Consider the following 15,899-nt stretch of genomic DNA (forward strand, 5'->3'; position numbering starts at 1 on the left):
TCCATAGCTCGAGGAACCACGTTGCTAGTACTCCTGGATCTGCTCGAAACTGGACTCAGAGTGCACAAGAGCGGAAGACTTCGAGGGGAGTCAACCAGTTCCCCCTTAGGTTAAACAACCACTCGACCTCTTAACAGACAAGTCATATCATGCCCGCACTGTTATTATTCTCTCATCACTCTTCTCACGCCTGAAAGGAGACACTGTTTACGCTCGAAACATCACTTTATGACCATCACGTTATGACGATGAGATCGTTCACGGCCATATTCTCCCTAGTTACCGCCACCTTGCTGGCTGTGGTCAGAGCCGACCTGGAATCCGCAGCGGCCCTTTATCCCAAATGTGGTGTAGGTACACCGCCTCCCTAGTTCCGTCGTCGCTGACACGTCCAGCTTGACTGCACTCTGGCGGGAATTGCTCAGTCAAACTGCTCGGCCACCGACCAAGCATGTATCTGCACGAACCAACAACTGGCAGAGGCCATCACAATCTGCGTGGCCATGAACTGTACGATTAAAGAACAACTAAGTACGGAAATCCTAAAGGTCGAAGGCCCGCAGCACGCTGACGATGAAAAGCCACGAAGAATGTCTCCTTGACGGCTTGCGGCGCTCCAGTCCGTGACCGAAGCAGTCTCATCTCTGGATTTGGAGCAGGAGGCGGCGCCGTGGCCCTGGTTATCTACGCGGTTCGAATATTTGCCAAAATTATCGTTCCAGCGGCAAGGATTGGCTACGACGACATCACAATTAGCATTGCAATGGTAGGAATTGAATCGACTTGTCTACCCTGAGGACTCAATTGCTGACTCTGTTGACAGCTTCTCCTTGTTCCTTTCTCGGCGCTGTCAGTAGTTCGTATGTAACAGCGACTAGTGCCCCTGGAGATCTAGGCTGACGATTTGCAGTTGCCAGTCACGGCTATGGCAAAGACATCTGGACGGTGCCATTTGACGACATCACGCTCATTCTAAAAGTATGTCGACGACCTCAAAGAGTGGGACGAAAGCACTGATAAATGGGCCCAGGTGTACTTTGTTGACGAAATCCTCTACCTCATCATAATATCCCTGACCAAGGTGGCCATCATTTGCTTCTACCTTCGAGTCTTTCCCGAAAAACAGTTTCGACGCGTGGCTTTTGGAACCATGGCCCTGACGATCGCATACATGGTGATCTTTGTCATTGTGTCGGCCTGTCAGTGTGAGCCGGTGTCTCTGGCGTGGACGTCCTGGGATGGCGAGCACGAGGGCCGATGCAACAACGAGAACGCACAGGCGTGGGCCGCCGCAGCTGTCAACATTGTGCTGGACGTCATCATTCTCATCATGCCACTGCGGCTTGTGATGAAGCTCAACCTGCACTGGAAGAAGAAGTTACAGATTATGATCATGTTGAGCGTGGGAGCATGGTATGTTCTCTAAATCTATGATAAAGCAATCTCTAACCCAGCCTCTTTCCAGTGTCATCGTCGTCAGCGCCCTCCGACTCGACACGCTCTTCATGTTCGCCAGATCCCAGAACCTGACGTGGGACACCACGGCCTTCGGCTACTGGTCCTGCATCGAGATGGACGTGGGCGTCATCTGCGCCTGCATGCCTGCCATGTACTCGTTGTTCAAGTACTACTTTCCCCAGATCCTCAGTGGCACAGCCCAGGGCAAGAGCAAGGCGAGCGGTGTTGTTGTCTCGGGTAGTCGAAGCGGAGCTCGCACTCCGGGGTTACAGTTTGACAGGAGGAGGGACGACAAGGATGGGGGCAACGACTTTGTCCGTCTGGTTGACCTGGAGAGCGTCAAGGAGGAGAGAGTCGGCACTGCGCCGGGGACGGCATGCTAGACTTGTTCCTCAGGCTGGGTCATGGGTTTGTCTACGGGTGTTGTGTAGGCAAGCATACGGGGGCTCGCTCGTTTGGAGACACAAGAATACTTGAGTAGATAAGGTGCGTCCCTCACGACGCTTGTGTAGAAAATGTGATGATTAGTATGACTTGACTTTGCCATGCTGGCATCGAACAGCCAGGGTGCAAATTCAACAGCAAGACCTGCGCGAGGGTATCGACTTGTCAGGCACAAAGGAACTCCTCGTTAACAAGACCTCCAGATCGGTACTTCCAGCCACGCTTCCGACCCTGACCGCCATGTTCTCTGCCTTCTTCTGTCGAAGGACGAGAGCTGTGCAGCCACCTCCTCAGAAACTGTGTTGCACGCAAGTTACGAGGGGTAAATGATCCCGCGCAGCCTCACTTGCCCTGGCACCCTGCCAGCCAAACCCCTTGCTCGTAACTTGTTATGAGGTGAATCCTGTAACAGCCCGCCACTCACCGCTAGCAGGCTAGTCTCTGGAAAAGCCCCGGACTATCTACCCACAGCGGGATCGTCCAACGGCCGGCACCTAAACGGAACTAGGTACCAGCAAGTAGGCAAAGTGGACCCAGACTCCAGTGCTCTACCTCTAGAGAGAGAGAGAGAGGGAGGAGAAATAAAGAAAGGGGCCCGCGCATTCAGCCCGCCCGCTTCGGTGGCTCTCAGCCTTGCTTGCTACTCTACTCCATTCGACCTTGTTTGGGGCACATTGCGTCTCAATTTGGCCGGCGAGTTTCCTGTCCCATGTACCTGCATAGCCTCCGAATGTATGGGTAATTAGTAGCGCTCCAGTGTGTCCTGGGACTTCTCGCTAGGTACTTACATACCTTGGGAGGGACTGGCCCTTATAGACCTACGACATACACTGCGGAGTACTCGCTCTACCTACTCGGCACCGTCTGGACTCCTTTGATGGTATTGGGGTGGTTTGATGAGCATTGAGCCCCAAATGCCAGGAACAGTCTAAAGCGCTTTCGTTTATGCAGCTCCCGTGGGTACGAGTACTTACCGAGGATAGGCTGGTACGCGGGTAGTGGGTTGGGGGTAGGCACGTATGGGTATTGCGAAGTGGCTCGCCGAAATCCATACCTGCCCGCCCGGCTATTGCCACCGTCGATGGAGCGAGCCATGGCTTCAAACAAGCCTTTCAACCTAGCTTTGGCACACTTATCTTACCTAGGTAGGTACTGTAGGCAGGTGCAGAGCTTTTTGGTCGCCTAGCCTGTGTGGTGGTGTCTGTGGTCCCTGTCGCCTGGCACCGGGCAGTTCGTTCGACCAACTCTCCGAGCGAGAAGATCCCAGGAGGAGCCAATTGACGATCCCAATTTCCCAATCTTCCCACTCTCCCACCGTCTTCTCAGGATGATGGGATGTGATACGAGGTACACGTACGACGAACAATGAGAGGGGAAGGGGAGAGGCCATGGTGGACTTGTGCCCATGCATGAATGCCGACACCTTACATATATGCTACTATAAGATAAACAGAGGACATCATCATGCCGCCGGGATCACTTCAGGTGATGATGTATGGGAGTTGAGCCATCAAAGCCTTCCGTTTGATTTGTTTGGAGTCTTTACTTTTTTTCTCATCCGATACGCGGTTTAATGCTCTGGGGCCATGAGGGCGACGTTGGCTTTAATAACCCTGTTGGGGGGCACGACGGTGTCGGCTCTGTGAGTATTACCATCATAGCATTTTCCTATACCAAGACGTGGGAGGGTGGCCTGACTGGCTAACAACTCCTCCAGAACATCAGCACACAGACATTCGCATAATAAATTCCACAGGCGCGACGACAACAATATAACACAGACGATTCGAGCGGACAATTCCACCACAGACCCCACCGCATATGATTATGTCGTGGTCGGCAGCGGCCCTGGAGGCGGTCCACTGGCTTCACGGCTGGCGATTGCAGGGTACAGAGTCCTCCTGATCGAGGCGGGAGACGACCAAGGCGAGGCAACGTGGCAGCAGGTGCCGGCTCTACAGCTCCAGGCCACAGAGTTCACGCCGATGCGGTGGGATTACTTTGTCAACCACTACCAGGACCTTGCGCGGCAGGAACAGGATTCCAAAATGGTCTGGAAGACTCTCTCCGGAGACGAGTACGTCGGGAACAGTCCGCCATCTGGCTCGACTCCCCTGGGAATCTGGTACCCACGCACGGGAACCCTGGGAGGTTGCTCGGCGCATAACGCAATGATCACCATCTATCCACACGAGAGCGACTGGAATAATATCGCGTCAATCACGGGTGATAGTTCCTGGAGTGCCGGGAACATGCGCAAATACTTTGAGCGCTTGGAACGGTGCAGATATCTCCCCAACAGTGTCGTCGGCCACGGCTTTGATGGTTGGTACGAGACCAGTCTCACGGAATTGTCGCTGGCAGTCGAGGACCAGAAACTGTTGTCGCTCATAATCGCGGCGGGAACGGCAATGGGTAAGGGTCTGCTCGGGATGGTGCTCAACACGGTGGCTGGGTTGGGAGAAGTCTTGCTCAGAGACATCAATGCCGGTGTTCCCGGCCGGGACTCTCAGGAGGGCCTGTACCAGGTCCCAATTGCAGTTACCGAGGTGGACAAGAAACGGAATGGTCCGCGCGACTTTATCCTCGACACCGCAAACGCCGTCAACGCAGACGGATCGCGCAAGTACCATCTCGACGTCAAGCTCAACACCTTGGTGACAAAAGTCCGGTTTGACACTTCTGGATCCAAGCCGAAGGCCGTTGGCGTCGACTATCTAGAAGGACAAAGTCTGTATCGCGCCGACCCTCGCGCTGGCTCAGCAGCGGGTGGCACCCCGGGTAGCGTCAATGCGAGTCGGGAGGTGATCATCTCTGGTGGTGCATTCAACTCGCCGCAATTGCTCAAATTATCTGGTATTGGACCTGCTGCTGAGCTATCCAAATTCGGCATCCCCGTGGTTGTCGACCTACCAGGTGTGGGAACCAACTTGCAGGACCGCTACGAGGCAACGCTTGTGGGAGACAGCAACACCGACTTTGCCATCACCAAGGACTGTACCTTTCTCCGCACTGGGCCTGACCCATGCTTGGAGCAATGGCAAACTCAACCAGGTCCCTTTCTCAAAGGCACATACGCGACCAACGGTATTGCCATTGCTGTGATCAAAAAGTCGTCTGTGGCGGACGGGGATCCCGATCTCTTGATTTCTGGTGCTCCCGCATTCTTCACAGGCTACCATCCCGGATATTCGAATGAGTCATTGAAAGACGCCCACCACTGGGCCTGGATCGTTCTCAAGGCGCATTCGCGAAACAGCGCCGGGACTATCACCCTGCGTTCCACCGATCCGCGCGACACGCCCGTCATCAATTTCAATTACTTCGACACAGGGATCACTACCAACGACGCCGACGAAAAGGACTTGCAAGCCACATACGAGGGCATGGAGTTGTCGCGCAAGATGTTCCAAGACTATATACCCTTGCAGGGCACGTTTAAGGAGGTTTGGCCGGGGAATAATGCCACAACCGAGGCTCAGATGAAAGACTGGATAAAGAAAGAAGCCTGGGGACATCATGCGAGCTGCACATGTCCTATCGGCGCCGATGACGACAAGATGGCGGTCCTAGATTCCCAGTTTCGTGTTCGAGGTGTTGACGGGTTGAGAGTGGTCGATGCGAGCGTCTTTCCCAAAATCCCGGGATTCTATATCGTGCTGCCCACGTATATGATTAGTGAGAAGGCAGCGGATGTGATTCTGAAGGATGCTGCCAGTACGTGAGATCAAGTGGACGCTTGGACTGCTTTGCTCTGCATCATGGAATATATTGTCAAAATAAGTGTACTTCTTACTCTTGTTCTATTGTAGAAACAGTGTTGCATTGCACGGAACTTCGTAGGGCTTAATGAACTAAAATTGTGGCATCTTTGACGGTGGGGGAGGAAACAGCGAAGAGAATCATGAGGCACTACAGTCCTCACAAAATTTGTAGTTGGTAATACCATTGCAACATCAAGGAAGAAATTGAACGATGAAGAGTCGAAGAGGTTCATTGATTAAAAGCGGCATGAAGTCTGTGCAACAGGTCAGGGCCAAGATGGTAAAGCGGCAACTGCGCAGCTTCCAATTCCGACCTCATGCCCGGTAGATCTATTCGCCTGCCTGTTCATCGACGTCGTCTTTACTGCAACATCGCAAGCTGCCTTTACTTTCAGAGCTCTCTCGTTCGACTGCAGCTTCATACTTCCTTCCCGCTCATTCAACTTGTCGAGGCTCAGCATATCGGACCATGGAAGGTGAGCGTCCTCTACTCTCCAGCATTTCACAGCTAATTTGCGACTCAGGCCTTTTGTTCAACGTCAACGGTGGCTATTTGGAGGGCATAGTTCGTGGCTACCGCAATGCGCTACTTACGAGCACGAACTATGGCAATGTATGTGGTCGCTGCACGGCTTTAGGACACTTCACTAACAAAGTGCAGCTCACGCAATGCGAAACGATTGAAGACGTCAAGACCCAGCTCGGTCCTGCGTACGGCGAGGCGCTCTCAAACCTTCCTCCCAACCCCTCCACGTCGGCCCTGGCAAGCAAGACCACGGAGAAGCTAGTCGCCGACTTCAGATATCTCCAAGGACAGGCGACGGGATCGTTGGCAAAATTCATGGAATACCTCACATACTCGTACATGATTGACAATGTGGCACTCCTCATTACCGGGACTTTGCACGAAAGAGATACTAAAGAACTCCTGGAGAGATGTCATCCGTTGGGTTGGTTCGAGACAATGCCAGTTCTTTGCGTAGCCACCAATATCGAGGAACTGTACAACTCGGTCCTGATCGAAACTCCCCTGGCACCATATTTCAAAGGAAGTTTGAGCCATCAAGATCTGGATGAGCTCAACATCGAGATTGTGCGGAACACCCTGTACAAAAACTATCTGGAGGACTTCTACCGTTTCGTAAACACGGACCCCGAGATGGCCATGACTCCCACGGGAGAAATCATGTCAGAAATCCTCGAATTCGAAGCCGATCGACGAGCTATCAACATCACCATCAACTCTTTCGGAACCGAGCTGAACAAGGACCAGAGGAAGAAGCTCTACCCCGAATTCGGAAAATTGTACCCAGAAGGGATGCTTATGCTCTCGAGAGCGGACGACCTGGAAGGCGTCGGGCTTGCAGTCAGCGGTGTGGGTGACTACAAGCGATTTTTTGATGAAGTCGGATTCAACCAAAGCAGCGGCGTGGGCGCCGGGAACATGGCCGGAGGTGCGGGCAGTGAATCCAAGTCCCTGGAGGACATGTTCTACCAGAAGGAGATGGAATTCTCCAAGATGGTTTTCACTCGACAGTTTACCCATGCGGTTATATATGCATGGGTCAAACTACGGGAACAGGTGAGTACCCCCTTGTTGCGAGAGACACAGCTTCTGACCCTCCGGCAGGAAATCCGAAACATCACCTGGATTGCCGAATGCATCGCCCAAAATCAAAAGGAGAGGATAGGAAACTACATCAGCGTGTTCTAACATGGGTTAGGGTCAGTGTCACGTGGGCAGCACGGCGTTCGGTAGAAGGGGGTCTTGCTTTGCGGCCTTCCAGCTTGATAGCTCCAGACCTAATGAACAACTTTTTCAGCAACAAGTCAACGGCGCTTCTTTCAGCTTCTTGCGAAGACTACTTGATCCAACAACTCTCGGAAGGAAGGTACGTCTGCATTTTGGGGTTTCACCTACCGCCCGTGCAGACAGCCCAGAGCGTGGTTGCCTGAAGAGAAATCATCAACAGCTCACATCAATTGAGGCGCAAATCCATCTCATGAAGTGATTTGTGCCTGGCCAAATTATCGAAACGACCATCTACATCGAACTTATTGTTGATTTTCCGCTCATTTTTGGTGTTATTGTTACTCTCGCGAACCAGCGACACAGCTTCACCTGAAACCAACAACCACTCGTTTGACTGACTTGATCTCACTACATCAGCAAAGCTATCAAAACCACAATGTTGGACTCTCATCTCTCTACAACACGGTTTCGCAAGGCTCAAAATCTTGAACCGGAACCGATCTCGTCGTCCACAGTGTTTCCCTACGAGATCGATCCGGGGCATTGTTTTTCCGAATCTGACCTCAGGCACTCTCCCCTCAAGCGAAGTGATTCCGGATTTTTCGAAGGAACCTGTCAGGTTGAAGAGAAATCGAACTTGTTGGCATGTGTCAAGGATGATAAGAGCCACAAACCTCGGGTCTCAACCCCAAAGTCTCACTCTGGCCAGTCTCCTATACCACAACGATTACGGGAAGTCATCCGACAAGACCTCTGGGACCCCAACACTGTCTGCACGGTGCACCATGGCTATCGTCATCCAGATGTTTCTAATGATAAACGAATCGCCGCCCTCTGCTCACATGCGGCGAACTCTAGTCAAAACGTGGAGGTTGTCAAATTCACAAGGGCGATTTCTGGGAGTGGAGACGAGGCTCCGATGTTCGAGACTCGCCCGTTATATGGCGCGGGTGCTCCTAACGTAGAAGCTCGCTTGCAAAAATGGGCCGCTGCACGAGCCATTGCACAGCGAAAACAATCACGCACGAACATTGCCACAATGAAGAAAAAGCAATGTCGAGCGTATGGAGGACTTCTGGCCAGCTTGCAAGGGCGCGTCAACCGACGGCCAGGACGTACTGGGATGATTCATTGTCAAGTGAACAAGCCTCTACGTTCAGAGAAGATGTTGCTTTCCAGCTACGAAGACGCTTTCAAGGGATGGGATGTTGCCATGTCGAAATCAATCCCAGGCTATGCTGACAACTACAAGAAGAGGCATTGGTACATATCTCAATGGGATAAACCAAGTCCTAAATGATGGCATAGGTGGTGCAGATAAAGGCTATAGCGTTCGGGCATTTGAGAGAATCAGACACCGGTCTTTGTTGTTCTCGCCCTGGCCAATTGGTCCAGGTCGTTCTCGTCAGTGGTGTAGGGGGCGCTGGTTTTGGCACATTGATTCAGTGTATTACCCGTCTATTGTATGCACAAAATTATCCAATCTAAAAAACCATTCTCCTTTTAACCATTCCTCGACTCTCACTCAAGATGCTAACAAGTCTATAGAGGACGCCGAGGAGACGCTAATCCTCCATGTCACTGGAAATTCTTCACCCCAAGGCCTCGTACGCAGCTCCGCCGCCACCATTCTTCGCATCCTTCTTCGCCACCTTGGCCATCCGCTTCATCTCCTTTTCCGCCCTCTTGTCGTCCTTCTTCCTCTCCTTTTTCGCCCTCTTCTCCCGCTTCCTCGCCTTGTCCTCCTCGGAGAAATCGCTCCGGGAACCCTGCAGGAATTTTCCCGGGTTGAAGACGTTCAAGACCAAGAGGGCGAAGAACATGGGCACGCCGTCGAAGACGTACGCGAACCACTCGTGCGTCACGGTCGGGGAGTCGATGCCCGTGCCGAACTCGACGAGGCGGTAGATGTTGCGGAGAATGATGAGCGCGAGGGTGATGTAGAGGAGGCGGAGGAGGGGCGTGGCGAGATCGAGGTCGGGTATCTCGACGTCTCCTGGTGTCGTTGTCGGGCTGGGGGAGTCGGTCCGCAGGGGCAACGGACGCAGAAGGACAGATTGGTATTGTGCTTCGGTGTCGGTGGTGTAGGAAGCAGGCCGTGACGAGACGAGCCGCTGCCTGTCTTGCTTGAGGTGCTTGACCTTGCGCTGGAACCTGATCGCTAGGGCGACGAAGATGACGAGGAAGAACAACTGCACGCCCACGCCGCTGGTGTAGATGTTCAGTCCCGTCTGCTGGACCGAGGCACTCACCCCCGGGCCCGTCATGGTGCCGCCGGTCGCCTGGATCAGGAAGGCCGTGATGTCAAAGGCGACGAACATGCGCGTGATGGCGCGGGCCCGGACGCGGAACACGCGGTCGTTGCCCTCGGGTAGGAAGAAGTGGATCATCCGCCCCAGCAGCATGTAGATGTACGCGTTGATCCAGAGCGGCGCGAGCAGGATCAGCAGCAGCTGCGCCGTGTAGATGCCGCTGGACAGCTGGTTCTCGATCGACAAGACGCGCGCGACGTAGCCGCCCGTTTCCCACAGGGCGCCCATGATGAGGACCATGGCGAAGGGCTTGCGGTAGACGACCGCCTGGACGATGTGCGCGCAGGTCGTGATGCCGAAGAGGACCGTGAACAGAATGGCGGCTGCGAAGGATGGGCAGTACGCCCAGTTGTCATCGGGTCCTGTGCCCGCGTGGCACACGATCTTGGGCATTTCGCCTCAGAGTTTCCCCCCTCCCTGTATGGAGTTCCCTCGAAGAGTTCTCTCGGAGAGAAGTAGTGCTGCTTGAGGGTGAAATTGAAGAATCACTGCGCGTGGGCGTGACGAGGTAGTATTTCTCTGCAAGGTAGGGTTGGGAATGTCCTCCAAAGTTGAAGGGAAGGATACAACGAACGGTTTCAATGGAATCGTCCATGATTGATATAGATATGCACCCTTCCTTGGGATGTTGGCCTGCGGAATATGGCTGCCTGGAAATTGATAAGTGGTACTCGTCTGCGGTCGGTATCAGACAACATCGTGTGGCTCAGTTCTATGCGGGGTTTCAGAAGCCAGTACGAGGTATGTTTCCACTGTCAAAGGCCAGGGCATGAATGAGTCTAGCTCTTACGAGCTCGTCCACCAGCCCCGTTGGCCAGCTGTTGGCGACATTTGATGACAAAGGTGATAGTGATGTGGGCGAAGTTCAATACGACTTGGTAAGAGGGCCGCGAGGGGCGGTCGCATGAATTGACTGAGGGGGGGGTTTGGGGGCCGCTTGATGCGCAAGGCTAGGATGTGCGAGCGGTCATTGGTCAGAAGCCTCCTCGTATTGTCTAACCTTTCCTGACTAGCGTTGGTGGCCTGGTTTGGAACACTAGCGTCCATGCGTCGTCTGCTCCCTCAGGCACTGGTCCACTCTCGACATCGTCCCTTGCTGTTTGCTCTGCCACTCTCGAGGAGTCTCTTTTCACTCAGACCTGGCACCTCGAGTCGCATGTGGCGCTAGCGAACTCTGACAGCCCGTCAACACAGTGCAAACTCGGCTGCCTGCGCGGATGCATTGGGGTCCAGGAAATGTCTGGCCGGGACCGTTGATTTCCAGGCAGTGACCAAAGGGGCTGGTGAGTTTCTCTCAGCTGTGTCTGTCTGTTCGCCTTGGACACGCTTGAGCCTCTGACACAGGCTGATAGAATATAATAACATATGCGACACTCGACTCCGACACATCTTCATCGAGCCATGAAGACAAAGGGCCCAAAGTCTTCGAAATCATGATCAGGATTGGAAAAACAAAAGTCCGAACTGGTTGCATCACATGCAAGTAAGTCCAGTTCTAGCCCTGTACCCTAGCTAGCCAGTTCCTGCAGCTATGACATCTCTCTAACGCGGCCGGCCAGACGTCGACGAGTAAAATGCGACGAGACGCGACCCAGCTGCAACCGCTGTGTCAAGGCTGGGAAATCATGTGAAGGATACGCCAACGATCCGAGCTCGGGCCAAGGGAGCGAACCCGTGAAATTCGTCGTGTACACCCCCCGCAACCCATCGCCTGTGTTGTCGGAGCAGCCAAACCTCGATTGGTCCGAGCGACGGGCCTTCAGCTACTACCAGGATCGGACCGCGTTGGAGCTTGCCGGTCCCTTCCAGCCGGACTTCTGGCTAGCGACCATCCTGCCACTCGCAAGGGAACATGGCTCCGTCCGACACGCCCTCATTGCCCTGAGCAGTATGCACGAGCACTATTCAGGGGTCGATCATTTCTCGCCCGCGCGAAGCGTCGACTTTGCACTGAACCACTACGGGAAGGCGATGCGGGAGCTTATGCGATTCAACCACGCCCAGGTGGGTCAGAATCTCGACCGTGCCCTGGTCCTCTGCGCTCTGTTCTCCGCTTTTGAGAGCCTTCAAGGTCAGTATCACGAGGCGTGCAACCACGCCGTGTCCGGAATCCGAATCCTGGCCGAGGAGCAACGAAATGCGAGTGCCAGTCCCAATCAGCCGCGGCTGCTCCCCAGTGATGACCTCGCGCGCTTCTTCGTCGCCATGGGCAGACAGATTCTGGAAATCGGCGGTCCAAACTTTCTGGGCCCCAAACCGAAGTTCTACCGTACGGGGACGACCACAGCACACATGCCGTACCAATTCACCTCGCACGAGCACGCCCTGCTGCATGTGGAATCCCTACTTGCAGAACTCTTCGAGTACGTCGAGAGGGCCGAGACCCTGGCGTACGAGGGCCCTGTACCCGACGACGTGGCCCAGGCCCTCCTGGCAGAGTTCCACGCGATCAAACCGCGATTTGAGGAGTGGCAGGCCGCGTTTGAGAGGCTCTCTGCCGTCGAATCAAACGAATACTCACGAGAAACACCCGAATCTTGCAGCTCGGCCGCCTCGTCGCCCCCGTCGGCGCAGCACTCCAGGACCCGGAGTGCCGCATTTCTCATTCTGCGAGCTTATCAAGCTCTGATGGTGGCGTTCCTGGCGCGAGTCGAGTCCAACGATGAGGCCGTGTTCAAGGACCACGGAGCACAGTTTTGGACCGCATTGGACGCGGTGGAAGAGTTCATCCAATGTACCTCTACCCTTGTCAGGCCGGTGGACGGGGGCGTGTCGCCTCGACCACCACCGCCACCGTCTGACTGGTCAACGTCAACATCAACATCAACATCAACGTCAATCTCAGCCACGAACGTAGCTCCGGCTTCACAATCACTCTCACAGCTCCAGCTACCACAACAGCCCCCGCCCGTGATTACGCGGCCGACATTCTCCCTCGCCCTCGGCGTCGTGCCGACCCTCTTCCTCATCGCCACCCGGTCCCGCGACCTCGCCCTGCGCGACAAGGCCCTCTCCCTCCTCCGCTCGTGCAACCGGCGCGAAGGCCTCTGGGACTCCCACCTTGCCGCGAGCGTCGTCGACCGTGTCATCGACCTGAGGACCAAGGCACGGTCCATGAGCCGCGCACAACTCCTCCTCGCCGACGCGGATCTCCTCGCGTACATACAGACGACAGAGATGCCGAGTGGCAGAGAGCCAAATGCTTCTCTTGGGGTCGGGGGAGAGGGCGCTGGCCTCGACGACGTCGTAGACTTCAAGTTATTGGACATCACCTTCCTCCCGCGCCGCCGATGTGCATTGCGATATGCATTCGCCGCGAGACAGGCCACGACCCAAGGAACGCCGACCTCGATGTTGCACGGTGACGTGTCCGGTCACTTTTCCACCGGCGGCGCAGGCGCGCGTTGTGTCAGGGAGTTTTGCGAGGAGTTGCGGTGGGAGCAATAGCCGCAATGTGTTGTGTTTGGGGGTTTACTATGGGGGTTTGCTCAGGAGAACAAACGGGGGAGAAGGGTTGGGAGTTGTTGTTTCGATCATGAATATGGGTTGTTAGTGGGCTCCAGTAGCAGCGGCCAACCTCGCATCGAGGGAGTGTTATTAGGGATTACGCTGAATGGCACTGTATCCACTATATCCGTGACGGGCAAATGAGATTCTTTGAATAAGCTTCTCATGCAGAGCATATCCATTCAAGAAAAGAACGCGGACTTTCCTATCTTCCAGCATGCGGCACCACCTTGGGTAGATTGAAGTTGTTGGAAGGGTAGCTGGCTTCATAAAGCCGCACAAAGTATTCGTCACGGTCCCCGTCGAGGCCTTCTGTGCTACCAAAGAATCCATAGTCCTGACCCATAAGACGCCATCCGCCTGGTGAAGACCTCTCCAGCACTTGGTTCAAGGAGCTTCGTTTCTTATTTTGCATGTTGTCGCTGTTTGTAGTTTTTTTCTTGGTTGCTCGGACTTTGTGCTCGCGTGGGCGAAACTCGATCTTTGAATGTCGAAACAGAAACACGAGATGGCATTCCAAATGAAAGATCAACGACAATCCTACTTGCCATGATGGTTGCTCGTAAGGAGGAGTACGAGTATCACTAGAGTTTGAGTAGGCTCTAGCAACCAGCTTCGCACATGATTCTTGGACATCACTAATCATATTGGAACAGCACACTGATGCTCTCGCCATAATGCACCCTTCGAATCGCCTATCGAGAAAGATCATGTTAGCATTTATCACCTCCCATGTAGCCCAAACATCACAACTAGTGTTGAACTCACCTCAGCGAAGACGTGGCCGACCTCGAGTACCTCCAACTTGGGACATCTTCTGACATGGTGCGACTGGTCCACGGTATTGGTGACAATAACTTTATCCAACGCGCTGGCGTTAATTCTTTCAATTGCATCTCCACTCAACACACCGTGTGTCACCAAGGCATAGACTTTGCTGGCACCTTCTTTCTTCAGAAGTTTCGCGGCTCGGGTAATCGTGTTGCTCGTGTCGGCCAGATCGTCGATGAGAATGGCAACTTTGCCAGTAACATCGCCGACGAGCATCATGGTTGCATTCTGCCGATCGGTGATCTTGGTGGGTCTACGTTCTTTGTGAATCAGTGCGAACTCGATTCCTAACGAGTCGGCGATGGCAGTTGCTCTTTTAGCACCTCCAGCGTCGGGACTAACGACCACTCCATTTCTGTAATCTGGAATGTTTTGCTGGATATACTTCTTCAAGATCGGCCGGCCGTAAAGATTGTCAACAGGAATGTCGAAGAACCCTTGATACTGTGGATCGTGAAGGTCCATGGTGATGATGTGATCTGCGCCAGCGCAGGTCAAAAGATCCGCCACAAGAGTACCTGCTTGAGCAACCCACTGTCGATAGCCCGGTCGAGGTTTGAAATTGTCTTGCGGATCTATTTTTGGCGGTGGAGCAAAGTCATAATTTGCAATGCCGTTGGTGGCTGATGCTGCCGAATCTCCTCGTTTCCGCTGGCTTGGAAAATAGTCCGACTTTGTTGACGAGTGTGAACTTACATCCCGGTCCCGGTAGTGGCTGAAGCGGGCCTGGTATGTAGGGCTGTTCTCTACCTCGTCGAGCTGTGACTTTGAAATAGCTTTGTGCAAGGGATGTCCGTTGGCAAGGCCTTGGCTTTCAGTCTTATCTGGATGTGGAGTTGGAGGAGTACTGTCGAAGGTGTAGCCATTCGCGTCAGGAACCAGCTTATTGGACGCATTCGATGCCTTAACCAGAGGCGCACCGCTCTTGTTGTAGGGTATATCGGACTGGCGAGAATACGGGAAGAGTGGTAGGACAGCGGTGACCTTTTTCGCGGACGCAGTCTTGCATGCCGAAATGGCAATCAGAAGCTCGACGAAGTGGTCATTCACCTTACCACCACCGGATTGTATGATATAAACATCTTTTCCCCGGACCGACTCGCCGATCTCAACCCTGGTCTCTCCAACTGCGAACTTGGAGAAGAGAGCTTGACCAGGTGCAATACCGAGAATCTCGCAGATAGTTTCTGTCAAGGTTGGATGGGACGACCCTCCGAACACGACAATGTTTCTGACCATGGTGTCGCAAACAAAAGGTCCAGCGAAGTGGCTTACAGTGGTAGGCAAGGCAAGGTCGTAGATCTGACGGGACAGGGCAAGGCAGAGTCAAGGGATCAGACCACAGGCGAGGGGTGGGATACGTGAAGTCGACGTTAGAACAGGCAGCCTAATGTGGGCCGTGAGGCCAAGGAAGTCGGGAAAGTCAACCTGGTGGTTGACATGATATAAAAGAGGAGAGAAAGAGTCAGTTCGCAGATTGGAAAAGTTCAACTCCAAGGTAAAGCGCAGTTGGTGGTTTGCTCTCCCCACGAAACTTTTTGTCTCGCCCCACCTTCCGCGTCAGATCCGCTAGATTTCCCGAGGTTCCAAAATGTCGTCATTTCATTTATTGTCCATCGAGCCATGTGCACCATCTCGTTGGGTGCGTTGGATGTGGCTGCAGCTGATCCTGGTCTACAGAAGTGGGGGCAGGTCGCTCGCTGAATTCCAAAAGAATATCTATCTTCAGGCTTGTAGATACTCGCCATCCTCACCCAGGGTATCCATACTTTTCGCAAGGTAGTCAGTGCCACTCAAACGCTGTGTCCCTCGCCTGAACGGCCACGTACA

At 53.9% G+C, this 15,899-nt stretch overlaps 6 protein-coding genes across 6 annotated transcripts; 4 read left to right on the forward strand and 2 right to left on the reverse strand.

Moving 5' to 3' along the window:
- Positions 1 to 242: 242 nt before the first annotated feature.
- Positions 243 to 1,841, forward strand: AYO21_06024 (hypothetical protein; the record flags this gene model as incomplete). The annotated part of the gene is made up of 7 exons (XM_022655989.1): positions 243 to 350; positions 426 to 510; positions 582 to 766; positions 824 to 860; positions 911 to 978; positions 1,031 to 1,413; positions 1,466 to 1,841. 7 exons carry the CDS (start codon positions 243 to 245, stop codon positions 1,839 to 1,841), a joined length of 1,242 nt encoding a protein of 413 aa, XP_022511701.1.
- A 1,647-nt stretch (positions 1,842 to 3,488) lies between these two features.
- AYO21_06025 (eukaryotic translation initiation factor subunit) lies at positions 3,489 to 7,380 on the forward strand (the record flags this gene model as incomplete). Its single annotated transcript, XM_022655990.1, has 5 exons — positions 3,489 to 3,544; positions 3,620 to 5,619; positions 6,191 to 6,279; positions 6,328 to 7,248; positions 7,297 to 7,380. The coding sequence occupies 5 exons, from the start codon at positions 3,489 to 3,491 to the stop codon at positions 7,378 to 7,380; spliced, it is 3,150 nt and encodes a 1,049-aa protein (XP_022511702.1).
- Positions 7,381 to 7,855: 475 nt separating this feature from the next.
- On the forward strand, positions 7,856 to 8,719 carry AYO21_06026 (hypothetical protein; the record flags this gene model as incomplete). The annotated part of the gene is made up of 1 exon (XM_022655991.1): positions 7,856 to 8,719. The coding sequence occupies one exon, from the start codon at positions 7,856 to 7,858 to the stop codon at positions 8,717 to 8,719; it is 864 nt and encodes a 287-aa protein (XP_022511703.1).
- A 292-nt stretch (positions 8,720 to 9,011) lies between these two features.
- Positions 9,012 to 10,124, reverse strand: AYO21_06027 (hypothetical protein; the record flags this gene model as incomplete). The annotated part of the gene is made up of 1 exon (XM_022655992.1): positions 9,012 to 10,124. The coding sequence occupies one exon, from the start codon at positions 10,122 to 10,124 to the stop codon at positions 9,012 to 9,014; it is 1,113 nt and encodes a 370-aa protein (XP_022511704.1).
- A 380-nt stretch (positions 10,125 to 10,504) lies between these two features.
- AYO21_06028 (hypothetical protein) lies at positions 10,505 to 13,178 on the forward strand (the record flags this gene model as incomplete). The annotated part of the gene is made up of 3 exons (XM_022655993.1): positions 10,505 to 10,609; positions 11,084 to 11,214; positions 11,291 to 13,178. 3 exons carry the CDS (start codon positions 10,505 to 10,507, stop codon positions 13,176 to 13,178), a joined length of 2,124 nt encoding a protein of 707 aa, XP_022511705.1.
- A 265-nt stretch (positions 13,179 to 13,443) lies between these two features.
- Positions 13,444 to 15,308, reverse strand: AYO21_06029 (hypothetical protein; the record flags this gene model as incomplete). The annotated part of the gene is made up of 3 exons (XM_022655994.1): positions 13,444 to 13,822; positions 13,878 to 13,933; positions 14,007 to 15,308. The coding sequence occupies 3 exons, from the start codon at positions 15,306 to 15,308 to the stop codon at positions 13,444 to 13,446; spliced, it is 1,737 nt and encodes a 578-aa protein (XP_022511706.1).
- Positions 15,309 to 15,899: the final 591 nt, after the last annotated feature.

This window comes from Fonsecaea monophora, assembly GCF_001642475.1.
Source record: "Fonsecaea monophora strain CBS 269.37 chromosome Unknown Scaff40, whole genome shotgun sequence".
NCBI lineage: Eukaryota > Fungi > Ascomycota > Eurotiomycetes > Chaetothyriales > Herpotrichiellaceae > Fonsecaea > Fonsecaea monophora.